At 57.6% G+C, this 10,940-nt stretch overlaps 1 protein-coding gene across 6 annotated transcripts; it reads right to left on the reverse strand.

The window, feature by feature from the left end:
- Positions 1 to 984: 984 nt before the first annotated feature.
- PHETA1 (PH domain containing endocytic trafficking adaptor 1) lies at positions 985 to 10,712 on the reverse strand. 6 transcript variants are annotated; one of them, XR_004974889.1, is made up of 4 exons: positions 10,498 to 10,712; positions 7,750 to 7,888; positions 7,250 to 7,327; positions 985 to 1,990 (listed from the first exon to the last, which is right to left on the reverse strand). XR_004974889.1 is itself a non-coding variant. In XM_036354097.1 (4 exons), the coding sequence occupies exon 4, from the start codon at positions 5,958 to 5,960 to the stop codon at positions 5,292 to 5,294; it is 669 nt and encodes a 222-aa protein (XP_036209990.1). In that variant the 5' UTR covers positions 5,961 to 5,984; positions 7,250 to 7,327; positions 7,750 to 7,888; positions 10,498 to 10,705; the 3' UTR covers positions 3,390 to 5,291. The 6 variants fall into 6 exon arrangements, 5 of the variants coding, with proteins under 5 accessions (XP_036209990.1, XP_036209992.1, XP_036209994.1 ...); XM_036354097.1 differs by lacking the exon at positions 985 to 1,990 and adding an exon at positions 3,390 to 5,984 and having other exon boundaries at positions 10,498 to 10,705; XM_036354099.1 differs by lacking the exons at positions 985 to 1,990; positions 10,498 to 10,712 and adding exons at positions 3,390 to 5,984; positions 10,336 to 10,463.
- Positions 10,713 to 10,940: the final 228 nt, after the last annotated feature.

Here is a 10,940-nt window from a genome sequence, read left to right on the forward strand (position 1 = left end):
ACAAAAAGCAGCTTTCTGGGCCCCAAACCGACCTACTGACCCAGAATTCCTGGAGTCAGGCAAGCCCAGGGATCTGCAATTTTAAGAAGTATCTCATGGGTCTCAGTAAATGGGAGGCAGTTCTAACTCATTTTGTTATTTGGCCCCACTGGGTGCTCGAGGCTCTGGGAAGGATGCTAGCGAAACGAGAGAACGGGAGTAGGAACAAGCATTCACTGGTGTCGTGGTGTAATCGAGAACTATTGGGTTGAAGGAAATTGTGGTCCAATTAAAGATATTCGAACCGTTTATTGGGAATCCTGGAGAAATCCAAAGGCAAGATTTCCGCCAGGCTCTGGGGACTGCACAGTCTACCTTGATCTGTTCGTCCTCTCTCTAGGGTCGCCTCAGACCTAACTTAATGCATTCCCCCCAGTTCACAATACCCAGGACCCCGATTGCTCAGCTTGTGTCTCCGACCAAGTCCTGCCCAAGCGGCTGTAGACAGGGAGGAAGGGATCACATGAGCTGAGGGACAGAGGGCACATGGTTGATGTCTCGGTGCCGGGCACTGTGCCGGGCCCTGGGGGCACATAGTCCCTGCCCTCCAGTGCCATCTAGAGGCCTGGGTGCCTGGCCTGGGATATCTCGGCCCACAGGTAGAGGAGCAATGACAACACTGCCCCTGGACAATGAAGAGAGGTCAGTGGCAGTGACCCCGATGTCCAAGTGCTTTCAGAGCTGTGCCTGGCAAGGGCAGCCACAGCCATGTCCCCAAGGATGGGCACACCGAGCTAGGGCAGCCACAGCCATGTCCCCAAGGATGGGCACACCAAGCTAGGGCAGCCACAGCCATGTCCCCAAGGATGGGCACACCGAGCTAGGGCAGCCCTGGCCCCTCAGGCAGGAGCAGGTGACTGTTTTGAAATCCTAAGACAAAACCAGTTCATGGGCCCACCTTTTAAAAACTCTTCCTCAGAAAATGCAAAATTTGCAGCTGGGCTTAAGCATTTTATTATTTTACTGCATTGGAAGTTTCATTTTGGACGCAGCAGTTTTAGAAATTGGGACAAGTCGCAGGGCCTTTTGTATAACAAAGTTTGATCTGGGGAGGGATCGGGACGAGTGGAGTGGACAGTTGGCACCAAATCAGCCCGAGCAGGAACAAAACAGCCCCGTGTGGGAACATGCGAAGTGTAGGGCCAGAAGTAAGCAGGGGGAGCGCTGCTTTTCAATGTTTGTTCACTCGGTTGAAACGGGCGATGGAAGGCTTCCAGGGAGTGAGCAGCAGCCGTGGCCCCTTTACTGTTCCGGGGAATCCCACTCTAGCCCTTCTCTTCACCCCACTGAGCCAACAGCAGCTCTGAAGTTGGTCAACCATAGCCATGCCTCCTTAGAGGGAGTCGCCACAGTCACTCAACCTTATCTGTTAGGAAGCCTTTGGCTGCAAATAACAGCAAAAAAACACATCTCCCTTAAAGCTTCAAACAAGGCTATTTATTACCTCAAATTACCAGACTGTCCAGAGGTAAGGTTGATTCAGAAGTTCAAGGATATTTTCAGGTGTCAGCAGGGGACACTTTCCTTGGAAGTGTCCTATTTCATGATCACAAGATAGCTGCCACGGCTCCAGGCATCCGACATAACTTCACCCCCAGAAAACAATGACCAGCTCTTCACGGTGTCTCTTTTTAGAAGAAGCCGCTTCCACTAACATCACACTGGTCAAAATGGGGTCACACAGCCATTCTTTAGCAGCTAAAGGTTAGCTAATTCCTCCAAGTCAGATGGGAGCAGCACAACTGATTGAAATTGACTAATCTTCTTGGATGGATGGCTGTTGGGCAGCCGGCACAGAACCTCTGGCCTCAGCACAGAGTCCCCGGCCCCAAGTGGCTTCTCAGAATGTTGCTTCTGAACACATGCAAGATCCCCCAAAGGCTTTTTAGGTAAAGACAGTTTTCTACACCTGGTCATGCTCCTGGGGTGTTTTAGTCCTTAGACACGTCCCCTGGGTCAAGAAGAAACACTGACATATTAGCAGGTGGATACACACCCCCTAGGTATTGACCAACTTGTCCTGCCTCCCCACCCCCACCCCCATTTCTGTTAAATTCATGGAAACTCCAGACCTAAGAAGTCTAGCAGGTGACCCTCCCTCTTGGAGCTAGCTGTCTCTCTCCTCCGTTTCCCCCATCTGTGCCCTGTGGTGGCTGTGGTCACAAGTGCCACAGCGGGCTCTGACTCAGCCTGTGTGGGGAGCCACTTCCCCAGCCCCCGTCTGTCAGCTGTGGTCCCGGGAGAGGTGGAAGGACTTACTCAGCACGCCCTGGGTGCTCACGAGGGACATGAGTCCCCGACCTTAATATTTTTCGTGTCAGTTGCTCATCCTAAGCCACATTTTCCTGAATGTGCATGATTTTTCCAGGTTGACATGGCACGTGACCCAAGTTCTGTATCCACATTAGGAAGACCTAGGGCCTAGGCCAGGGATGGTGAACCTTTTGAGCTCAGCGTGTCAGCATTTTGAAAAACCCTAACTTAACTCTGGTGCCGTGTCACATATAGAAATTTTTTGATATTTGCCACCATAGTAAAACAAAGACATATTTTTGATATTTATTTTATATATTTAAATGCCATTTAACAAAGAAAAATCAACCAAAAAAATGAGTTCGCGTATCACCTCTGACGTGCGTGTCATAGGTTCGCCATCACTGGCCTAGTCCATCATGCTGGTGACCTTGGCCAGCCCCTCCCGTCTGTGAATCCCCAGTTAATCCAGCAAACACTCAGCGAGTCTGAGATAGCAGACAGCATGAGGGCCCCCACCACCCACCCTGGAGCATGGCAGACATTGCTGCAATTGCAGGGTCTTCCCCTCTGAACTAGTGTTGGTGCCAGATCCTCACCTAGGCCCCCAGGCAGCCCAGGCATGGACCAGGAAGAGCCAGGTTTTGACTCTTCCACTTGCCATCCTGACTTGCCCTCCCCACAGGCCCTCAGCCCACAGTTGACTTTCAGACCCTCGCCTTTCCCTCTTCCTTCTCTCCCCTGAGAAGTAACTTTGCGACTCCATTTCCCTGTAGTGCTCTGGAAGGCCCTGCCCTTCCTCCACAGGATTCCAGAGGTTCCATCCCTGCTCTACACTTTTCGGTTGTGTGATCTTGACCAGTTTCTTAGCCTCTGTGAGCCTCAGTTTCCTCATCTGTAAAATGGGGCCAGTACCTGCCATAAAAGGTTGTGAGAATGTGCCTGGCAGAGCGTCCACGCCACGGTGGAGGGCCGGGGGGGGGGGGGGGGGGGGTGGCACTCAGTGCACACTGGTCCCTTGTCCCGTAGTGCCTGTTCCTGGCTCTGCCAGGCAAACCAATCCAGGATTTTGATGGGGAAAATGATGCAACCAGCCATTACTTGACAAACTTTTATTTCATTTTAGCCTTTATGATATCTTGCCCCCCACCCACCCCTGGAAGCAGCCTGACGCCATCTTGTGCTTTTGGGATGGGGAGCAGAATAGGGGTAATAACCACTGGCCCCCAGGGAGACCAGGGCAACTGTACCTTCAGAGCTTGTAAACCTGCATCAGGACTGGGGCCAGCCTCTCATCCCACCAGCTGGGTGTGGCCAGGACACAGGCTCTGAGCAGCTCCTAAAGGCCGGGAGACCCGGAGCCTATGGACAAGAGCCGCCTTCCCCACCCCCACTGCTCAGGACTTTGGAAAGAGCGGAACAGGAACCGTACCAAGGCCCAGAGGCACCTGCCACAGCTCAGAGCTGGCCTGGACAAGGCCACGAACTGGGTGAGATTCTTGAGATGCTTCTGTCTCCAGCCAAGACTCCTGGCCCTCTCCCTGGGCTGCCAACTGCCCTCTCTCACCCCCAGCCAAGCTGAGAGCCAGGCACCCTGTTCCCACCAGCTGACATGAAACAGAAGTACTGAAAATGCCAAGTGTTGTTGCTAAAAAACAACAACACCTAAGTATTAAAAATTAAATTAAAACTGAAGCCCCAGTCCACTGAGCCAGCAGTGAGCTGGTGATTGCAGACACACAGACAGCCCCCATTCTTCCCCGAGCCCCGGAGCCTCTGAAGACAGCAGGAAGGGGCCTCGGGGCCCCTCTGGAGAATAAAGTTGGGGGGTGTCCTCAGGGGGTCCCCAGTGTGGGGCACTGAGGACTGTAAACATGACCCAGCTTGAGGCCCAGGGGTGTCCCAGCCCCCTGAGACTCTCCCTGGATGAAGAATAGTCACTGTGCTGACGACAAGTGAAACAGCAGTCGGCCTCCCCATTGGAATAACGGGGGGAGGAGGGGGGGCTGGGCTGTGATGGGGAGGGGATTCCAGAAGCCAAACACAGCTTCCCAAGGGCTTCTTTGCCCTACAGGGTCTGCACCGGGGCCCTTTCTGGGCGGTGAGTCCGCTCGTGGCCACCCCTCCCTAGTGAAACCCGCTGTGAAGTCAGCTCCAGCCACGCTGCCCAGCCAGACTGGGCCAGGTCAGACGAGCTCCCAAGAGGCCTCCCTGGACGGGGGTGGGAGAGCTGGCTCTGGGAGAGGAGACTGGGGATGTGGTTAAGGACTGTCGGGAGGGCCGGTGAGAGCCACCACGCCAACACAGGCACGGCCCAAGGCCAGAGGGTCGCTACTGCACCGGGAGCTCCACCTCAAGGGCTGGCCGAGGCCCAGGACAAAGCCCTGCCTCCGCCCCACTCCAGGCCAGGAGCCGTTGGGAGCAGGCAATCTCATCATACCGGTTACGCATTAAAACCTGCTGCCACCTTCTGCACCTGCTGCCTCTGGAGGCGGGCAGGCAGGAGGCCTGGCGCCAGGCCAGCTTCCCAGGAGCCATTGGAGCAAAAGGAGGTCAGACCCAGGTGAGGCGTGGCACCCGAGCCTTTTCTGTCCCTGCTGAGGCCCCGTCCGGGACCAGGGCTGACTGGGCATTTGCCTTCGGGCCACAGAACCTCGCCAGGTCCCAGCCACCGCAGCCAGGACCTGATGCCAGCAGCAGGCCTTCGCTGGGTGAATCGGGCTGGGCCTGGGGCTAGAGTTCCTTCAAAACCAGCCCTCAGGCGTCCTGAGGTTCAGCCAGGCCCGGGATTTCCCTCAGAATCCCAGGATCCTGAGGAAAGGCACAGTGGCCTCCTCTGAGTCCTAAAGTGCCTTTCGGATTCCGGCATCTTCTCAGAGCTCACGTCCCACACAGAGGCCTCAGTTCCCTCGGGACTTGACTGTGATTTCCCTCAGGACCGGGCTCCCCAGTCTCAGGCGTAGGACTCGAGTCCCTGCAGGACTGGGACCCCGGTGACCTCAGGGCTGGGCCCGGCTCCTGAGCCACTGGCCCCTCAGTGCCCGGACCTCCTGCCCGTACCACTCGTGCAGCTGGAGGAAGGAGGCTGAGTCGAGAGGCCCGTTGGGCGCCGAGGCCCGCCGGCGGGGTGGCAGAGGGGGGCGCTCAGGGCCAGGCCGGGCACCAGCGGAGGTGCCCGTGGAGGCAGCGGGTGGCTCGGCGCTCCAGACCGCACAGCCGTTCTCCTTGGGCAGGAGGGCGCGGGGTCGGCGTGGCGGCGGCGGGCAGCCCCCCGCCCGCATGGCAGCCAGCTGCTGCTCCAGCTCCCGCACCACCAGCCGCAGGTAGTCGAAGCTGGCCCGCGACAGGGCCTTCACCCAGCCCTCCATGGCGGCCTGGCTCTCGGCGGCCAGCACGTAGGTGCGGGCCCGGGCCTCGGCGAAGCGCACGGCGAAGGTGAACTCCTCAGCGGCCTCCACCAGCTCCACGGTGCAGCCCTCCAGGATGATGACGCCCACGGGCTCACGGCTGGCCACGTCCTCGAAGTAGAAGAGCATGTTCCCGCGCAGCACGAACCAGCGCCGATGGTAGGCCGCGTGCCGGCCGCCCTTCTTGTACAGGAAGCCTGCGTTGTCCACCGGGGCGTCACAGGTCGCGTAGAAGGCCAGGCTGCGCTCGTTCAGCTTCATGGCGGCCTGCAGGGGGCTCAGGGCCTGCCCACACCGGGTCAGCTGTCACTAACGTGGCCACTGCTGCCGGACCACCCCGTGCCTCATCCTGACCTCCCAGCCACCCTCCGGCGCCACAGCACTCAACACCCCTCTTTCACGAATAAGGAAACTGAGGCTCAGACGGTGGAAGCGACCTGCCCAGGCTCACACAGCTCTCAGGACCAGAGCCAGGCTCAACCCTCCTGCGTTCTCCCCCCCCCAAAATAATGTTGGGGATTCCTACTGCATGCCAAGCCTCTTATGCATCTTAACTCATCTTGCAACAAGCCTTAGTTGGCAGGGACTACTAGCCTGATTCCCATTTGACAGATGGGGAAACAAAGCAGAGAGGTTAGTCACACACCCAAGGTCACAAAGCAAGTTGGGTGGAGCTGAAATTGAAACCCAGGCCTCATCCCTGGGGACCAGCAGGGCTGACCTTTTGTGGTCCCTTTCTGGTCCCAGTTTTGATTTCATAACTCAGCTTTGATTTGCCTGTCCGGGATATAACGACACGAACAGAACCTATTTCAGAGGGATGTAGGGACTTGGTTTGGCAAACATTAAGCACCCACTGTGTGCCGGGCACTGTTCTAGACACTTGGATACAGTAACAAACAAGATGAAGAGGGTCACTGCTCTTGTGGTGCTGACATGCTAGTGGCAAGTGAGGAGGGAAGCAAATTAACAGACAGAATGAGTCTGCCCGGTGGTCTGGTTCTCAGTGCTGAGAAAATCTAATACGGAGAAGGGGTCAGGCGTGTTGAGGACAAGAGGAGTGTTTGATTTGACTGGGGGTGAAGGCTGTACTAAGAAGGTGACATCAGAGCAGATACCTAAAGGAGGGGAGGGAGGGAGCCTTGGGACAGGCCAGGCAGAGGGAACAGCAAGTGCAAAGGTCCTGGAGTGGGAACCTGCTAATGTGCTTGAGGAACAGCCAGGAGGCCCGTGAAGCTGGAGCAGGAGGAGGAAGGGGAGAGGCGGCGGAGGCAGTCAGACAGACAGAAAAGATTGTGGTGAAAAAGTCCAGAAAAAGGGCCCTGAGCTTGGCCCACAGTTATAGGAAGGGGGTGGGGGGGAGAGCATTGTGGACCCAAAGTAGAAGAATCTAACTGGGCACTTGGCTCAGTGATTTAATCCACTTCCCTGAGGAGCACATGAAGAAGGGGCAGCACTGGCCAGGTAGGATTTACTGGGAGGTGATACGTGGGCCCCTAATGCGACCACACCTTCCTTTGGGATTTTCCACAGCCACTGTGAGGACCTACCTTGTGCTCCTGCGATCACAGCCTCACTCTACATAGGACAATAGCTGCGTTTTTCAAGAGACGACGTATGTGAAGTCCCTGGAATGCAGTAGGTGCTCAATTAATGTTTATTCCCCAGCCTAGGCAGTGCTTTACTCGGGGCCTGGAGGAATGAAGTATGGGTGGTAGCTCTCCTAAGAGCAGTTCAACCTGACCCAGGGTGGAAGGAGCAACTGCTCCCAACTGAATCACCTAGGCAGTCAAGGATGCCTTCCTGAAAGAGGTACCACAAGCTAAGGTGAGACTGTCCTGACCTCGCAGCCAGGCCAAGGCTAGAGGCCCAGAAGGCTCTACCTCCCTGTACTGTGTGACTTCAGACACGGGCTGCCCTTCTCTGAGCCTCAGTTTCTTTCTCTGCAGAATAAGACTCATGCATTTTCCTCAACAGCCCAGCTCCATGTGGCCCCCAGCCCTATTTCTCTCAGGAACCACGCACCCTATTTGTCTCATTTCCCTCCTACCTCTCAGGCCACCGCTCCCTCCCTGCCTTCTGCCCAGTCTGCTCTCAGCTTGCTCTTCTCCAGAAATGTCAGCTCTGTAGTGTCCAGGCTGTGTGGCCTCAGGCAAGCCTTAAGCCTCTCTGGGTCTCTATGTCCACATCTGTAAAACAGGATCATAAGAGCACCACAGTCAGGATTCTTGTGACGCTGACACAGTGATTACACAGAAGCTGCTGAGCATGGTGCTGGGCGTGCAGTACGTGCCCAGCAGCGGTAGCTCTTGACGTTCTTCTCACCTCCCCACCTGCTCCCCTCAGCACTCCGTCTCAGCAAATGGCCTTTGGCTTCTCCCGTCACCCCCACTCGGACCACTCATCCAGTCCAACTGACCTCCCTCCAGCCTCTTCCAATCAGTGGCCTAACCGCTACCCACTGCCACTCCCCACTCTAGGCCCCATCACCACTCCCTCCACAGCTCCAGGAGCCTTTTCACTGGTCTCCCTGCCTCTGCCTTTGCCTCTTCCCTGTCCACGTTCTTCAGGGTAAGAGCCAAACCCCTTCCCAAGCCCCTCCCCTGATCCCATTGAAACCCATTCCCCACAGAAAGATCCTGTTTAAAACTAAATACAGCCCTAACCGGTTTGGCTCAGTGGATAGAGCGTCGGCCTGCGGATTGAGGGGGTCCCAGGTTCGATTCCGGTCGAGGGCATGTACCTTAGTTGCGGGCACATCCCCAGTAGGGGGTGTGCAGGAGGCAGCTGATCGATGTTTCTAACTCTCTAATCCCTCTCCTTTCCTCTCTGTAAAAAATCAATAAAATATATTTAAAAAAAAAACAAACAACTAAATACAACCATATCCCTCCACCACTCCAAACCCTCCCAGGACTCCCTACTTCTCTCCGTAAAAAATTCAGTCCTCCCCATGGCCTCCAAGTTCCCTTCCCCTACCTCTGTCCCCCTTGCTCACTCAGCTTCAGCCACCGTGGACTCCTTGCTGTTCCTCAAACACATCAGGCACATTCCCACCTCAGAGCCTTTGCCCTGGCTGTTCCCTCTGCCTGGGATGCCCTTCCCAGCTCTTCTCATGGCTGACACTTCCTTCGGTTTCAGCTTGACCATCACCTCCTCAGGGAAGCAGTCCCTGACCACCCTAGATAAGAGACTCTCCTGTCACTCCCATGTACCCCAACCTGAAATTACCTGGGTCATTTTTGCCTGCTCTAGGGGGGCAGGGTTTGGTGTTGGTTTTTTGTTTGTTTGTTTTGGTCTGAATTCCAGTGCCTGGCATATAGTTGGTGCTCAGATACCTACAGAATGAGTCAAACGGTCATCTTAAATCTCCCAACAGCTCTGTTGAGAAGGTGTCTGTTCCCATCCCACATTAACAGATGTGGAAACGGAGACACAGAAAGGTTAAGTAACTTGCCCAAAGGTGCAACACTGTGCCCAGGATCGCAGGCTCTAGACAACTGGCTCAAAGGGGCTGTACCTGGGGTCTCCCCACTCCATGAAAGCCAAGAGAGAGCCACTTCCCTCACACTCCGCAGCCCTCCCCGCTCACTGCCCAAAATGGGGCCCGGCCCGGCCCAAGGTCACCCGTGACACGGGAACCACTCTGCCCGTGGCCCCTGCTCTCAGCCCCAGCAAGAACCAGGGGGCGGGGCAGAAACAGGACGGGCACAGTTCTGGCTGATCTCCCGACACTCCTATGGCTTCTAAGAAGTTCAGAGTCCACTGTAGGCAGTGCTGCTGACCCAACAGCCCCTGGCCTGGCAGAAAGCTGTGGGGCAAGCGAGTCAAACTCGCTTGCTGAGGGCCTGGCCCCTCTCTGGTCCCAAGGCCACGTTCTCACTTGGACCAGTCCAGGCTGGAGGGTCTTGAGAAAATCACTTCACCTTTCCAAGCTTCCTCATCTGCCAAGTGGGCTCTGGAGAGGATTCCATGAGCTAAAATGAGGAAAGCCCGATGCCCAACTAGGGGAAAGGCATCGAACATATTGCCGCCGCGAGCCGGCGTTTTCACAGCCTCACCTATAAAACGAGAACATTACCACCCAGCCCTCCGGAGAGGGTTCCATAAATGGGCCTGAAGAGCCATTCTGCAAAATGCTCAGCAGGTAGTGAGCACTCGGGGAAGCAATCCGAAAGACAAATGAGCTCCAGGTCCCGGGGACACAGCTGGCCCAGAATCCTGGCCTCGGGAGAAACTGAGGCCTGGCCTTTGGCACTCAGTTCCAGGAAGGAAACCGCCCCACAGGTCCTGGGGTTGGATCCAGCTGCCACAAGTGTCCCCTCGCAGAGGGTGTGGGGGGGAGGGCGTGGCAGGTACAGGCATAAAAACAAGTGCTGGGAGCCCCGAAGCAGCGGCCTCAGGGACACCAGGAGCCCGCCCGGGCTGGAGGCGGCCGCTGCCCATCCTCGGGGCTGGGTCTCCAGGGCCGGCCGCTCCTCGCAGCCCTCTGCCCTTTGTGTGAGTTCCCTAAAGGACAGCCAGCAGCGAGATGCGGGTGCCAAGCAGAGGGCTTGTCCCCAGAGGTCCCTTAGGCGCTGGGGGCGGGAGGGCGGACCGCAGGATCCCGGGTTCGAATCCAGTCAAGGGCACGTACCCCACCTGCCGAGCTCGCCCGGGCAGCCGGGGTCCCTAAAGGAAAATGACTCCTGATGTGGGATCGCAAGCAGGCAGGTCCCCAGGAGAGGTCTCCCCCGCCGGCCGAGGAAGCCCCAGGCCCCCGCGGCCCGCGCCGGTCCCCCCGGCCAGGCTGCCTTACCTCGCGGCGCGGCCTAAGGCGGCGGCGGCGGGACGGGAGGCGCGGGGCCGGGGAGCGGTCCGCCCATGGCCCGGGACCCGCGCGCTCGGTGGCGGCGGTGGTGGCGGCGGCGGCGGCGGCGGCAGGGGCAGCGCTTTGTCTCCGGGCGGCGGGCGGCGCAGCCGCGGGAGCACGGGCTCGGATGGGAGGAGGCGGGGACACCCGGCCGTCGGAGACCCGGGGCGCACCCCTTTAGCCCCCGCGTGGGTCCCGCCCCCGGATTGGCCGGGCCCGACCGGGCACGCCCCCGGATTCGCCCCTCCCCTGGGGCTCGTCCCGAAGCCGCTCTTAAAGGGGCCGCGACGGGCTCACAAATCTTCAGGGCGGGATCCCCGGACAGGATTGGAGCCCCGAGAGTCGGCCGGTTTCCAGGGGTAAGGACACGGAGAGGGTCCGCCCGGAGA

This window comes from Myotis myotis, unplaced genomic scaffold (assembly GCF_014108235.1).
Source record: "Myotis myotis isolate mMyoMyo1 unplaced genomic scaffold, mMyoMyo1.p scaffold_m19_p_20, whole genome shotgun sequence".
NCBI lineage: Eukaryota > Metazoa > Chordata > Mammalia > Chiroptera > Vespertilionidae > Myotis > Myotis myotis.